Here is a 15,786-nt window from a genome sequence, read left to right as displayed (position 1 = left end):
ATGGCTTGCTGCAGTGACTATTAAAAGACCCTATAGAGGCAAGCATGCAGCAATGGTGAGTGGGGGAGGGCAGCCAATGTGAGCTAGGCCACCATCTGGCCTCATAATCATATGCTGAGTGAAGCCTGGTTATTGTCTCTAACCTCTCTGCCTCCAGTATCCACTGAAACTACAGTATTTGAACCTCTGCATCTTAGAATCCCCTGAATCCTGTGCATGGATGTTTTATTCCTGAAACACGTCCCTATGAACACGGACTTAATGAATATATTTAATACGACATTTATTTAATCGTGGCATTTTAATTAATTATGGAAATATATTCGCAAAGGCACACAAAAATGTAAATCATGATGTACTGGAGGGAACACGCTGGAGGTCCAAAGGATGCTGTGTTTGCTTCTTGTGGGAGATAACGGTTTACTTTAGTAGGCGTGTCCAAGTCCCTTTGCTCCTGGGGAATGTAGTTTAAAATTGAAGCCAATCACCGAAGATTAAACCTGGACAGTGTCTGGGAAATGACTCTATTACCCACAAGGCCTCGTTCTGTTACGCCTGCGCTGTGAATGTTTTCCCGTCCATGTGTAGGCGAATCACGTGTAGAGAACGCGTTGATCGTCATGTATCTGCTGTAGCAAAGCCCTGTGCTACATTTCATTTGCCCCCAGTTGTCGCTGCACTTTGTTTTGACAGCTGCTTGTTTTCTTTTCTCAGACCATTTTACCGAAGAATGAGTGAAAACGATGACATCGAAGTCGACAGCGATGTATGTGGTTTAGTTTCCTTTAGAATTAGCTAGTCAGATTTGAGCCAAACAGCAACTTTAACATTCCTGACATCCTACGCTGCCTTCACTCTGCTAGCTAGCTAGCAGGGTCTTTTGGCTAACATAGCTGATAAATAGGAAGTGAGCCCAGAGAAGTGCTATTTTAGAAGTGCTGGCTGACAGGCTTTTTACTGAAAGTTTATTACTTTAAAGAGATGATTGAGGTACATTGGGTAATAACGTAGAAGTTGTCTGTAGCTCGCAAAAAAACGTGTTTGGCGATTAACCGTGTAGATTCTGTTGCGCAATAGCTCGAGTAATTACGTTACGGGAATTGACAGCGACCAAAAAGAATGAAGGGAGATAGCAGCACATTATGATAATCTTATTAAAGCCATTTCTCCCTTTGTAAAAACGGAATATTACTTTAAATTACCTAAAGTGTGTAGGGTTGCCTGTTTATATAGCTAGTTACTCGTTTATGTAGCAAGAGGTACCTAGGATGTGATAAGTAGAGCAAAAAAAAAAAATATGGTACATAACTATTAATTCTGAAATTTGACTTGATACACTAATGTTCATAAAAAAATCCGAAAGCAGTTGGGAGTTAAGCGTAATAAATTTGTACTGGCAATGATATCCCAGTATTCCTCTTGATCCTTTTGACTTCTAGTTAAGCCTTTATACCATTGCATGACACGACAGCCTTGAGTATGCCGCTGATTAAATCGCCCACCTTTTGTCTCCTGTATGTTTGCAATAATGTTATATCTGTTACTGTTCAATAATCCCTGCAAAAATACAGTCTTCGATCTAAACACGTCCATTTTGACCGCTTCAAGTACTGGTGCCGTAATGACAGAAATGGATGCGCAAGCAACCTAAGCGACAGCTCAGTTGACCGCAGTACAACTAGGACATCAGAGTCGGTCGTGTGAGGGTTTTATGTTTTTTTTATATCCGAGAAGAGTCCAGTCGAGTTTTCCTGCTCTCCCCTGAACCTTTAAAAGATGATGCCCTTTAATAGCAACCCTGCACTGCTTTAAGACTTCAGTTGCATGAAATGCTTATATTTCATATGGACCATTGAACAGTTTTTAACATGATCACCAGCGTCCCAGAATACGTACAGACCAGCTGTATTGCGTTAACCGATTATGTGATGCATGGTTTGAAAACACTTCGCTTCGGTAACAATGTCAGATCCTCGAGCTGTCACATATTTGTCGGGGCTTTGGATTCCCCTCCCCCCATTTGATTATGCTGGGATCTCCAGCTTTGGAAACATACTCTGCATTGTTGGGCCTGTTGAGCCTACACGTTAGGACAGTGATAAATTAAGTATATATATTACAAATAAAGTGGCAACTATTTTCTTAGTGACAGCTACTGATTTACTTTAAGGCATGAAAATAGCTGACCCATGGAAAAATCTTAACCTGCACTAAATCTGTGCTGCTATCGGCACAGCGGCACAGTATTTAATGTTTAATTACTCAATTGTATATTGATGGATTTTGATGACAATAGTGTCCCGGTGTGAACTATACTGATGTCAGACCGTAATGGATAATTCTTTAAAAGGTGTCTGTAGCTTGTTTATCATAGTTAACAGGGTTCAACATGTCAGAACGCAGTATGCCAGAGTCCTTGTTAATCCAATTTATATTTGACAACGCAATTGGGAACATTTTGCCTCCAGTCAGGAAAAGCGTTTTTCTGTCCTGTCCTTAAATTATTAACCTGGATTGCATCCTGTCTCTGCCTTTGCCATTCATCTTTAAAAGACACCCTTTTGTAAATGCATCTAGCTTCAGGCTCAAGGTGCTAAACAAGTCCATGTAAACATAAGAGGTTACTACTGTTGTCAAAGTGACAAAAAGTAAACAACATGTTCAGTTACGATTCTGTAAACACACCTTATCCTTCTACACAGTGTACTTCACACAGGTTTGGGTTGTTAAGTGTTGAAAGAGTGAGCTTTAAATGTGACCTGCCTTTATTTCATTTTCAAAGCTTCTTTATTTTTTAATCTGGTGCATGTTGTAAATTAAGTTATTTTCTCTCTCTTTGCAGGCAGACAAGCGAGCACATCACAATGCGCTGGAGCGCAAACGCAGGGACCACATCAAAGACAGTTTCCACGGTTTACGAGATTCTGTGCCTGCACTACAAGGGGAGAAGGTGAGAGCAAGACATACTTATTCTCTACTTTATATATACTTCAATAATTTTTCATTCATATTAAGATGAATGTCAAGACTCAGTAACCTTTCTCACACGACACACCTGTTATTGACTTTTAATGAGTTTGAAAGAGGGAAATTTCCAAAAGACCCAGCAAAGCTGTCATATTGCACTTTCAGAATAGATGTTTCCACAATATCTGGGAATCATTGTCACAAGTCTTGAATCAGAGCCGATCTGGGCCTTTTCGAATTGATTAGTAATTAGCATTTAAGTTGATTGTTGATCTACACATGCGACTAAATACACTAAAGGAAAGAAACAAACTCCAGACTTAGAAGGAAAGACAAATATCTTTGAGAGAGGATAAAGGCCACCAGCCTATCTTTGTGGAAAAGAGTAGATCCATGGTTCATCCTGTTGTCTCTAACATGTCAGACACCTCCTTACCAGAGCTGTACAGCAAAGTTAGTGACGACATAGTCAGGGATGTACAACATAATGTAACTGCAGTAAGTTTAACAGAAGAGCTCTGATGCCTCACTGCACACTGGGTTGATCATTCCACTTTCAAGTTTCAGTTGATACAGGTCAGTTAATAGTGTTATCCAGTGTATAAGTGACAAAAAGGGAAAAATAGACTAGAAAGCTGAGTTAAGTTGGAATATTCTTTGTCCAGCAAGAAGGTGCCTCTATTGTGAATCTTGCAAGAGTCGCATTCACAGCAGCACGGCAGAGAAAGTCAAACAGACAACAAGGCTAGCTGGACTGAGTTCAACGAAACAAAGAAACAACAACTATGTGCTGGTCTATTAGCTAAGCTTGGCTAAAATTTGGGAGTAGAACCTGGTATCAGCAGATACTCAGTATTAAAATAGCTGTTCTGGACATCCCTAGTTGACATAAACCACAGGCGAACCTTTATAAGATGGTCATAGTATTTTGAAAAAGAGCTTTAAAACTTTTCAGCAGCTTAGCATTTTAATACTGGATAAAGAGCAAAATCTTTGTAACTCCAGGCACTTTAAGTAGTCAGAAAATCATTCAAACTAAACCGTACAGTTCACAGGAAGTTATTTTTTCTAGTGAGAAATGTTTCAGTCGATATATTCATGGCCAACATCATAAACTGTAGAAATCAATTGGTGTCTGATGAATGATAAATTGAGCTAAAGACATCTCAGAAACCACTGTTTTTGTTTTCATGGTATGAGTGGGATACTATGTGTTTGCCAAGGTGAAACTTGTATCTCCACAATTCTCGATGTGGTTCAGCTGGAGAAAGAGGAGGAAAGGTATTTCCCCTCTTTCTGTGGTCAATCTGCTACATGAAAGTGTTAGTTTATGTATTAAAAGTTGCTGTCGTCTCTAATGCTGCGTTCCATTTGTACTCAGAACTGGGAGGTACGGAGTGGGAATGACATCATCCCAGAGTTGGGCGTTCCAGTTGCCAAGTCAGAAAAACTTAACATTTAACTTAATATTTCTGTATACAAACATAGAATAATACTATGTTTATGGCTGATTTGTTGGGACAAACACTAGTCAGAAATTCTAAACTTAAGTGAATCTAATAAGAGCTTAATTACTGTTTATCCCTGAACTCGGAATTTCCTACTAGGGGTCGTGAATGGGGCAACATCCGATTAGTTAAAATGAAGCCTATGCGAAAGTGATAAAAGTTGCCGTTCGTGGAGTATCCTCTTGAGGCTGGCTGCAGAAAAACCGGAAGTCACGTACACACCCAGCTATTAAAACAGACTTTTACAGCATTAAAAAGCATATTTGCAGACTAGTTCAAAAAACAGCTTTGGTATAAAACACTGATTTCACTATCAGCACACACTGTACGGTGAGTGATTTTTTTTCTATCTCTACGGTTTAGAAGTTATTAGGATCGTTTGATTTACCAATCGGAGACACAGCTCAGGTCATGTGACTGCCGGGCGCCCTGTAGCTGCTTGAAGAAAAACTCACAGCCGGCGTCATAGCGAATATGGTTGCTTCTGCGGTTTGGCTTCATTTCATGGTTTCAAGAGCAGACGGGTGACATCGTGGATGCTTTGTCCATGTTTTATACAGTCTATGGGGGCGTGTGGGTGCTTCCGACATACGAGCCGGAAATTCTGACCTCTGAACGGCATTCCAGCTGGGTGGTCCCTCTCGGAACTTGGAAATGCCGACTCCTGAGTACAAATTGAATTCAGCATAAGCGTTTACATTTTTTACCAGTTTATAATCTGGACTAAGAACTCTGTGGAGCATATAACCTGTGATCTCTGAATAGCATGTTCTGTGTAAAATATGAAACTGCTACATTGTCCCAATGCTCTCTGAAATCTCCGCTGACAGAGTTCTGTCAAACAGGCTTCCCGAGCACAGATTCTAGACAAAGCCACAGAATACATCCAGTACATGAGGCGAAAAAACCACACCCACCAGCAAGACATCGATGACCTGAAGAAACAGAATGCACTGTTGGAGCAGCAGGGTAAGCAGAAACTTTGGTCTACAGAATGTTTTTTTTTCTACGACACAGAGTAGTATTTACCACTGTATTTACTGTCTTTCTGTGTGTATGCGTGTAGTTCGTGCTCTTGAGAAGGCCAAGGGGAACACTCAGCTCCAGACAAACTACTCTTCTGACAGCAGCTTGTACACAAACCGTAAAGGGAGCGCGGTGTCCGCCTTTGATGGTGGCTCCGACTCCAGCTCTGAATCAGAGCCGGACGAGCCGCCCACCCGGAAGAAGCTGCGCATGGATGCCAGCTAAACTGGGACCTCGACAGGTTCTCCTAACAGACTCTTTGGGCCCCACCAGCCATCCTGACTCCTCCGACCTGTCCACACTCAGTCCTTCCTTTTAACACCAGTCCAGGTGACGAGGTGGAGACTGTGTGAGAGAGGTGCTCTTATGTATAAAATGCTTTTACCTTTCCTTTTCCTCCTGGCAAGCATCCTGTCACTCCTTTTTGTGGCCCAGCAACAACTTTTAAGACTCCCACAGTGAGGCAGCTCTGCAGTTTTGAAGGACTTTAAGCTTTTCAAACCCCACAATAAGCTTTCATAATCAAATGTGGAGATGACATATTATGGGGCTTTCTTGAAGCTACAAAAATAAAAAGTTTTTTTTTCATTTGTTGGACTTGTGAGGCTTTACCACCTTTGACAAAAAGTGTAATTAGGGATAGTTCACCTTTGTGATATTCATACTTTTCCACAAAAGAATGTGAAGTTGCTTTCGAGAAAAATGTCTGTAATGCAAAATGCAACCTTCCTTGTTCAGTGTAGGTGGCTCAAGTTTTTGTTCCTGAAAATGTTTGTGTAATGAAATGAACCCTTATATTTATGGTATCACATCAAAATTGGTTTTTAACTCTGCAGTCTGGTCTCTTTTCTGTTCGGCCTGAGATTTTCCCTGAGAAGACAGGAGGAAGGAGAAGCTGACCTGCTGTTTCAGTGGGTTTAACACAGGTTCAGCTGATTATTTCTCCTCTGTTTTTATTATCACCAGATGAACTGTGCGTATAAAAAAAATTCCCTAATGGATACTGAATGTTACACAATGCAGTCAAAGGACAGTGACCTTTTATTTTTGTTAATGAAAGTCCTATTCAGTGTGTAGTATATAACACTGTATACTCTTAAATGGTATCAGCTCTGCAAAGAAAAACCTTCCCTTGAAATATTTGCCTGTGCTGGGAATGTTTATCTTTCTTTTTTTTTCTCTTTTTTTGCAGAGGTGAAGTTAGTGTGTACGTAATCAATATTTGTTTGTTCCATTCCGTGGAAATTACAGGTATGTTGTACATACTGCCAACGGTTGTCTTGCAAGTTGAGGCATACCTTTATTATGAAACTATAAATAAAACTATTTTATCCTTTTGGGATGTATTTGTGGCTCGGCATGTTTTTAATAACATTGCATGGTGGCTCTTGTATATCATTAATTAATTATGATATTGTATTTGTTGTTGGATCAGAAGTTCCAACAGTAGTAATTGGGGTCATTAGATACTGATGTAAATTCTTAAGTATTATCATGACCATATTGGAAATGTGATTTAAAAAAAAAAAAAACACATAATTTTTATTGAAATGAATAATACCGATAAAAACACCGACAGGAAGGTCTGCGTATTGATACATAGTGTTTATAACATATGCTATATATATATATATAACATAAAGTAAATGCTACGAAGGACCTGTGGGACATTGGTGTATATTATAAAATAAAAGGAGTAAACGCTTGTTAATTAAAGTGTTGTAAAATGGGAGGGGTTATCTTTGAGCAATTTGGTATAATTACTTCAGCGTTCATCACCCAGCTACTACTTTACCCTTCTTTGTTTAAATATTGAACTTGAGTCAGCCCAGAGATGTGTCCCAGCTGTCCTGCTGCTACGAGGCAGCCTCTTAAGGATACAGGTTGGATGCTGCCTTTAAGGGTCATAGGAAATAAAATGACGTTAACTAGGCATACTAAACTGTGCAAAACTGAAATATTGTTGTGCATTTAACAGAGGCTGAAGACTGCGTTAGGGCACGGACAGGGGAAATCAGAAAAGATGATACGAGTTGCATTGTATATGGTGTTCTTTACCGATAAGGTAAGCTTATTGGTATGTTGATATAGCTACAGTGTTCTTTATTTACGAAGAAGAATTTACAGACGGATTAGTTTCTGAAATACTCTAATATGCAATCTCACGTCTCTTTCTTTCTTTGGGATATTATCCAAGTTGTTAAGAGTTTAAGTCGTTTAACAAGTTTTTCCACTACAATCAGAAGTTTCCGAGGGTCCCTGAAGGCAGCTCAAAGCGCCAGTGCGCTCGAGAACATCACCGAGCACAGCTAAATGGTAGAGTCATGGTCCTGTCAATATTATAGTTTTTTATCATGGCGAAACAGTACGACGTTTTGGTCAGGCTGCTCATGCTGGGAGACTCGGGGGTCGGGAAGACCTGCATGCTGCGCAGGTTCACGGAGAGTGAATTTAATCCTACACATATCTCCACTATCGGTAAGTCATTCAACAAGTTTTCAGTGTCGTTTCAAAAAAAAGTCATCACATGTCTGTGTTAGCCTTTCATTGAGGCGTGCTGATGCCATTGATAAGCCTTTCTCCAGCTTTAATGTTATGGCTCCAACTTTTAAATGAAACATTTACCGAGTTTTCACTTGTTCAGAGAACAGAAGCAGGCCTATTTAGCTGGTAGGATTAGTGCAAAGTGCCTCAGGTCATAACAGCTTTGGAAGTAACTGAAAAAGCTGTTGGTACTGTGTAAGTTCTGCAAATAGAGGCCAAAGTAAAGTGTTACCTTTTAACGGAGATGTGTCTCTAGGCTTTAAATGTCTGAGAAATATGTCATTTAAACATTGGCGAGGGATAACAAAAGCAGGAATATCTCCATTTACGCACACCGTGTTTGATCTTTTCCCCCTTGTTTGTCTAAAAATTGTAACCTGTGAATTGATCTGCTCGTTAATGCTCCATATCCTTATGCTCCTTTCCTTCCTCTGAGATACACTAACGACACAGGGGAAAGTGCTGAGGCTGATTAAAAGCAAAAGAATGATCTTTTGTCCACTTTAACAAAGAAAACAGCCTGCACATACTTCCATGTTGTTCTGTATGGTTTGTTGTGACTGTTGAAGAAAGCACTGGAGCTGAAAAGAGAGCTTTATTCAGGGCAGAAGGTTTTTGAGGTGAGGCTGCATTGTGGGAAAGCTTTATGGGATTAATCAAAGATATTTGACCCGGTGCACGTTGTATAAATTCTCATTGCAACTGTGATTGAAAGATTGTTATGCCACTCCATTCATTCTTTCAGGAGTGCATGAATTTCTGACAAAGCGGTGATACTTCCCATCTCTGTACCAGGCCCCTCTTTCTACTCTGATGAGGACACCCAGTCGGACTGAGTCAAGCATATTTTCATTATCACTTCAAGTCCCTCATATCAAAATTATTAAGTTGTGAAAAGGAGCAGAGCCTCTGTTAATGCTATTAGGTCATGTGCTAACAACATTAAAAAGTTAACAGGAGATTACTAATGATGGAATAGATAATCTTCTCCTTCTTAATGAACTGTTTGAGGGTAAACAGCTTCTTTGATCTTTCAGAAAAGAACGCCATACAACCCTTTAAAGCATGCGATGTCAGTGAAGTGCATAAAGAATAGAAATGAATATCTCACAGTCACACTGTTATGACTTCTTGTGGCACTTGAGTAAAACAGAGCCATTTTTAATTATATTTGTGAGTGTATTTTTCACACTCTAACTGAAAAGCTGTTTGAAAATAGAGGAAGTCCTTATTGAAAAAATCAACCCACAGTTTGTATGGTTTGGTATGGTTTATGTCAGGATGATAGGCTTAAGAAAACAGAATACTACTGTATAAACAATACTACTGTTGATTAAGGTATGTAGCCTGGAGCATCAAAAATGTGTATCACTGTTGGCTTTCTGGTACAGTTAAAAAGTACAGAGTCATTGTTAACACTATTAGCAATTTGCTGCATTATCTTTGAAAAATGTAATGCCCAAGGAAACATACACAAAATCAATATTTATTACACAACTGCTGCAGTTTTCCAGATATTTTCAAAAGATTCTAATTGAGATAGATTGAATTGAATAAAAAGATTATATAACAGTATAAATATTTTATGGATCTGATTTACAGTTTGTAGCATGATAACAGAACTGAGCATCTCACTGTCACATGGTCAAGTCGTTCAGGGACAGCTGAATAGAAGAGAGACATTGTTAACGTAGTTCAGTCATGCATCCTGCAACTGTCACAAGTTCATATCTCTGGGAAATCACTCAGTGGACTGATCATCATTTCAATTATTTAAGAGCTTTTTTAAACAGTTTTATATTCAGGAAAGAAAACTTTTAAAAGACTGATACACAACTGAGATGTCATTTAAAGAACTCAATGTTTACAGGAAACAGCATTAAGAATGGATGAATGAATACTGTCACACTGCCATGGCTTGCACAGTTGATGGGACTGAAACAGAAGTGTTGTTTATGCCACCAGCTCATGTGCTTTATTACCTTACCATTTTAATATCTCATGGAAATAATGTGCAGCTCAATCATTATTAAAAAAGGAATGACACTGAAGGATGAATAACCTAAAATACATGGTGCACCAAAGAATATCACCTGTAAAAGCCATAAGGAATAGGAATTTTACTGCAGCTCTGTCATGGTGACTAATAAAGACAGTTAAATCGAATCCAGCTATCGTCTGTTAACCACATGTGTAATCTTTTTCACTGTGACAGTCTTACTGTTGTGGTAACACAGCAGTGTAAACATTAAAAAAGTAATTATGGTTCAGTTTACAACATAAAGAATTTGAACGAACATTTCACTGCCAGACCACGGCTGCTTGAAACGTTGCTAATGTTGTTAGCACGCTGGTTCCTCCATGTGCTGATGGTGTTAACAATTTGTAATCTCTTAAAAGAATGAACAATAGATTTTTCAGTGTTAGATGATTTTCCACTTATGATTTGAATCTGTTTATTTTAAGATTTAATAGAATATTTAATTAAAGATATGTTCAGAATCTAATCTTTGGAAGACTTTGCTTAAAGAACAGTGACTAATGTCACACTGTTATGGCTCACCAGGACGGTAAAAGTTCAAATCTCTGTGAAATGGATTAGTAGATTAATTGTGTATAAATAACAGTCGTAAAGTTAAATACTGAAAAAAATAATAATAAAAGAATGAATAAGACCAGTTTACAGTAGAGCCCGACCAATTTGGGATTTTTGGGGCCGAAGCTGATACCGATAGTGGGGGCAAAAAAAAAAGCTGATATCCGATATATCGACCGATATCCGATATATCAGCTGATATATAATAAATTCATTGATATACACAGGATATATACTGTATATGAACACAAGTCATTATAATACCCAAATTATTCAAGACAGAGACAGAACAATATTAAATTAAAACAAGGAACTTTAATTATAAAACTGTCAACATAAGAACTGTAGTGTTAACCAATGTTAAATAAAAAATAGCTGTAAACACAATAATAAATAAATAAGTCAAACTTTAAACACAGTAAGTAGAAAAAAAATTCAAAACTGTAAACACACAATGAGCAACTTACACAACGTTAAAACGCTGTATTATAGTCTTACATTAGATAATGGTGGATGGAGGGGCCGAGCACTCGGGCAGTGTGCAGCCCAACACACAGGCGCAGGAGCGACAGAATCTCAGCAGAGTAAAAAATTTTTATGATCGGCTACATTTTGGCCGATGTTGATTAATCGGCCCGACCAATTAATCGGTTGGGCTCTAGTTTACAGTATTTGGCATAAAAAAAACAAAGCTAATGGATACGGTTAGTACTGGACTGTTCAGCAAAGATCAGTTGAAACAGAAAAAAATACCCTACCTTTTATGATTGAACGTGTTTGTCGCACTGATCTTGTCAGTAAACTATAGAGCAAAACATAAATAAATAAAGAAGCATGGATCATAATGGAGGTTAAATGTTTCTTTCGCCCTGGGATTGATATGGTCCCAGCTCAGTCTGAAGTGATGCACTGCTGTTTTTGACAGCCTGGTAAGACATCTTTTTCTGAAAACTACCAGGTAAAACACTATGTGAAGGGAAGAGAGTGGTACGGAGGGCTACTTGTCTGATACAAACCTCCTCAAAAAAATTATACTGATCACTTTTTTAATAACAATAACTGTAGTAGTAGTAGTAATACTATGTGAAGACACTGCTCAATGTTAAATATTCCACAATAATTAATAAAGATTGACACAAAAATGATGGTAGGAAACGTATTCAACCTCTAGCATCGTGTTGGTGACCCCGATGATAAGTCAACACTCTGGCATTTGAAAAACAGTTCATTAGGGACAGGAGCAGTTGAGCTATGCTCATTAGGTTCCCTGCTCATAAAAGCACGTGTTGTAACCTGATTCTCTCTGTAATGTTTCTCATTTTGTCTTTTTATATGAAGGAGTTGACTTCAAAATGAAAACACTAGAAATAGATGGAGTCAAGGTGCGGGTACAAATATGGTAGGTGAAGTGATGCATGTATTTATATTTTTAATTCACACCATGCTTATGTGCAAACAATGGAAACATGAAAAATGATTCCTTTCTACTGATATGATGTGTTCATCTGATGTGTGTTTGCGTGCAGGGACACAGCTGGTCAGGAGCGTTATAAGACCATTACCAAACAGTACTACCGGAGAGCACAGGTGACCCCCTCACATCAACCATCTGAAGAATCAATGCACTTTAATCTATCAATACACAACTCATTCTTTCATTGTACCATTCATTCTTTCATTGTTTTGTTTTGTTTTTTTAATTATTGTCCAGGGTATCGTTTTTGTCTATGACATCACAAACAGACTGTCCTTTCAGCACCTGGCAATGTGGGCCAGTGATGTGGATGAAGTAAGTCAATAAGCACTCGTGTTTCACGCCCTTGCACTTGTCATCCTTCAGAGTCACCCATTATTTGTACTTCTTCTAAGCCTTATGAGTCTTGTGGTTTTGTTTGAGTGACAAGAACATGAAGTCCTTCATCTCTGTGCTCTCTGTCTTGTCTCTTCATTTTGTTGTGTTTGCAGTTTGCCCCAGATAAGGTGCAGAGGATTTTAGTGGGAAATAAGTCTGATGATGAGACCAGCAGGGAGGTTACAAGAGACCAAGGAAGCAAGGTTTGTTTGAATTCTATTGAGCAAGCTCAAAAGTTTCTGTATATGCTAAGTCGATATTTCTTCAGGATACACAACTTACATCTGCATATTTAGTCAATTAGTTTGCCTCATATTTCTCACAACAGAAATCTGGAATATTCTTTCAGGAGTTCTTTTTGTTTTTGTTATTTACACAAAATCTAGAAGCATTCAGTGTAAGACTGTGTGCATGGTGGGATAAAAGATTCACACATTCATTTCTCAAATAAGCTGACCAAGCACACAAGCTTATTTCAAATTTCACAAAAATACTGATTTAGGAAAAAAATATTACTTTGCATTCAACACTGTTCCCAGGATGATGATACAAATTTTTTTCTTATTGAGAGTTTTGCTTTCATCATAAATAAAGCAATATAAACCATTAGGCTGAAGAAACAAGCCTCCAGCATAATGGAAAGAAAGGTTCAGAAAGTTTTTATCATGTTGATCTAAACTTCTAGCAGAGCTAAAGCTGAAGAAGATGCAGAGTCAGAGGAACTTTACTGTCCCACAAAGCAGAATGTGTTGCACCAAGGGCTCAAAGAATGACATAATGCACAAAGAAAACATTAACAGTCAAATAAGATTCAATTAAAATCAGATGCAAAAATCGTACTTGGTACTAATAAAACATGATAGCAAAACAGAACTTGTACTGAGCTCAAAATCATAGAATGGAAATTACTACAGAAAGAAAACACTGACAGGTGGACCCTCAGTAAAAATTCCTATTCTTCAGTTGGAGGTAGGTTGAGTATGTCTGCATGTATTGTTGAGTCAGGAGTGGTATTAAAAGGATGGTGTGTGAGGTTATATGAGGAACCTCAGCTGTAGGTGTCTCACCCACAGGGACATCAGTCGGCTCGGCTGTTTTCTTAAGAACTGGATCAGATTGCTGATCAGTGCCCTGCAGGCAAGGGAACATGTTTGTGTTGTCTCTATGAATAGTGCAACACAAAAAGGCTGAACACAAACTAAAGTGCTAAAATATTTCAAAACACAGCATACACTTATGCTGCCATTAGTGTTTGGTAGAGAGTTTCTTGGAATGTGCTAACTGACATGGTAAAGCTGAGCCCATCTACAGCAGCTAATGGCCCAGCTTCTGTTTTCTGGCTGGTTTCTAAACAAAGGCGCTAAGCTGACCGGGATCACCTGTGGGTCATACATTTACTGTTGGCAAGTACCTCATACAACCTGACATCAAAAGTAAATAAAGTGTTTCTCTAAAACTGTGTCTAAGTTTAAGGAAAGAATTACTGATTTGAAAAACGCCTTCAGCCAGCCTTCTTAAATATGCTCAATGATAATAATACCTTCCATTTACTGTCATTGAATATAAGGAAAAAATATGAGAAGCAAAGCAATTTGACAGACAAATTGATTAACTTGTGTCTCTTTTTTGTGTCTGCCCTCTGTTTATTTTTAAAGAAAACTCAAAAAATCTTAAGAGATGCCTTTAGTTGTTTTATATTTTAAATCCATTTGGGTCTTGCAGCTAGCAGAAACCTATGGTATGGACTTCTTTGAGACCAGTGCCTCCACTAGCAAAAACATCAGTGAGGTAGGACACTGTCACAAACAAGTCAAACATGTCAGGGAACTCCCTGCTGTGCTTTAAACCATGGTTTATTTGTTCTTCCTCTTCCTCCTTCCTTCAGTCCTTCACAAGAGCAACAGAACTTGTGCTGCAAGCTCACATGAGAGACGTGGACGACCTGTTGGGTTCACTGGATGATTACCTGGAGAAGGCAGCTCTGGAGGCAGAGAAAGGCAGTCAAGATCCTGATGAAAACACCAGAAAGACCTGCGCGTGTTGAAAAAAGCCACATCCCAGTGCTAAAGCCTCTTTCCTCACTGTGACTTGAGTCAGTTTTCCTCACACCATGCCCTATTGGCTGGGAAGGTGCTCAACTGGTTTCACTTTTCAAAGTTAATACAGTGACATTCTGGTAAATGTTACCATCAGCAACCAGCAGAGGGCAGTTTTATTACTTGGTGATTGAACCACTTTCAAAGGCAAAGTGAACAGAGCTTAAATCATCACCATCACTTGAACTGTTTAAGTGTTTGCCATTTGTTGCATTTTAGGATGAAAAAGTCTTTAGATATTTATGTAGTGATTTTAAATATATAGACCATGAATAAGGAAGAAATTTCTTATGAAGCTGTAAACAGAAACATGCTTAAAAATGGTCGCCTGAGGATGGTGTTGAATTATTCACACCTCGAAACTCAAACCGAGCAGGGGTGGATTCATTTACACAACGGACTTATTTCCTCAGAAGAGACAGTGTTGTGCCTTGTCAGTTGACCTTTCTGAATGGAGTACATATTTATTTTCAAGCCTGAATGTATATGTACAGTTTTTTTTTTTTATGAATGTGACTGTCATTGCTTCCTGTCTGCAATGCACTCCAGAAATGTGACTGCAGTTTAGAATATTGTTTCTGGGTTTACTGAGGTGCCATAAAAATGTGATCATAGTCTTATTATTGAAACGTATAAATGTTTGAATCAGACCATGGATGAGTGAATAAATTATATATGCTGTACTTAAAACTAGTTTATTGGCCGTTGGTGCCTTGCTGAGTCACTAAATTTGGATCGAGAGTGAAGTGAGGTCCTAAAAGAGTTCAGACAGTTGGTTCATTCATTTTTTATTACCTGCTGTGAAAGACAGGTGATAACATGTTAAAGCTACAATAGAGAGAAACTGGATACATGTCATACAGGTACCATAAAAAAAGCACTGCAATCAACACGGTTTCCCAAACAACCACGTTTTTAATGATCACGCCGGGATAATGACCAGATGTTACAGCATTTTAAAGAATAAACAACTTTTGGAGTAAAAATCCCTTTTTGGGGTTTACCAAGAACAGAATATTGCATCCCAAAGGAAACCATGCAAAACCACTTCATGTAGTTGTGTTGTCACCAATCCATCTGAACTGCTTAAAGGGTATTGTATGTCAGGTGTAGATCAGTTTCTTGCAGAGCCATTTGACACCCCTGAAAGGCAGCTTTATGCACCGAATGAGTCACATGACCAAGCAGCAGGGTACA

General features: G+C 38.6%; 2 protein-coding genes across 3 annotated transcripts; both read left to right on the top strand.

Annotated features, from left to right (window-relative positions):
* Positions 1–598: 598 nt before the first annotated feature.
* LOC141807016 (protein max-like) lies at positions 599–6,838 on the top strand. 2 transcript variants are annotated; one of them, XM_074692770.1, is made up of 4 exons: positions 599–766; positions 2,843–2,950; positions 5,321–5,444; positions 5,542–6,838. In XM_074692770.1, the coding sequence occupies exons 1-4, from the start codon at positions 731–733 to the stop codon at positions 5,724–5,726; spliced, it is 453 nt and encodes a 150-aa protein (XP_074548871.1). In that variant the 5' UTR covers positions 599–730; the 3' UTR covers positions 5,727–6,838. The 2 variants fall into 2 exon arrangements, with proteins under 2 accessions (XP_074548871.1, XP_074548870.1); XM_074692769.1 differs by having other exon boundaries at positions 5,306–5,444.
* Positions 6,839–7,804: 966 nt separating this feature from the next.
* LOC141806879 (ras-related protein Rab-15-like) lies at positions 7,805–14,984 on the top strand. The gene is made up of 7 exons (XM_074692576.1): positions 7,805–7,979; positions 11,980–12,040; positions 12,168–12,228; positions 12,353–12,430; positions 12,607–12,696; positions 14,216–14,281; positions 14,379–14,984. Exons 1-7 carry the CDS (start codon positions 7,856–7,858, stop codon positions 14,535–14,537), a joined length of 639 nt encoding a protein of 212 aa, XP_074548677.1. The 5' UTR covers positions 7,805–7,855; the 3' UTR covers positions 14,538–14,984.
* Positions 14,985–15,786: the final 802 nt, after the last annotated feature.

This window comes from Halichoeres trimaculatus, unplaced genomic scaffold, assembly GCF_033239565.1.
Source record: "Halichoeres trimaculatus isolate MK-OKI-2021-1 unplaced genomic scaffold, fHalTri1.1 fHalTri1_scaffold_17, whole genome shotgun sequence".
Taxonomy (NCBI): domain Eukaryota; kingdom Metazoa; phylum Chordata; class Actinopteri; order Labriformes; family Labridae; genus Halichoeres; species Halichoeres trimaculatus.
This window is presented reverse-complemented; position numbering and strand designations above follow the sequence as displayed.

Coding starts and splice junctions, on each gene's coding strand:
- LOC141807016 (XM_074692769.1), top strand. CDS start 731: ATGAGTGAAAACGATGACATCGAAGTCGACAGCGAT. Junction 2,951..5,305: donor CTGCACTACAAGGGGAGAAG/GTGAGAGCAAGA, acceptor CTCCGCTGACAG/AGTTCTGTCAAACAGGCTTC. Junction 5,445..5,541: donor TGCACTGTTGGAGCAGCAGG/GTAAGCAGAAAC, acceptor GTATGCGTGTAG/TTCGTGCTCTTGAGAAGGCC.
- LOC141806879 (XM_074692576.1), top strand. CDS start 7,856: ATGGCGAAACAGTACGACGTTTTGGTCAGGCTGCTCATGCTGGGAGAC. Junction 7,980..11,979: donor TACACATATCTCCACTATCG/GTAAGTCATTCA, acceptor TTTTATATGAAG/GAGTTGACTTCAAAATGAAA. Junction 12,697..14,215: donor CAAGAGACCAAGGAAGCAAG/GTTTGTTTGAAT, acceptor TGGGTCTTGCAG/CTAGCAGAAACCTATGGTAT.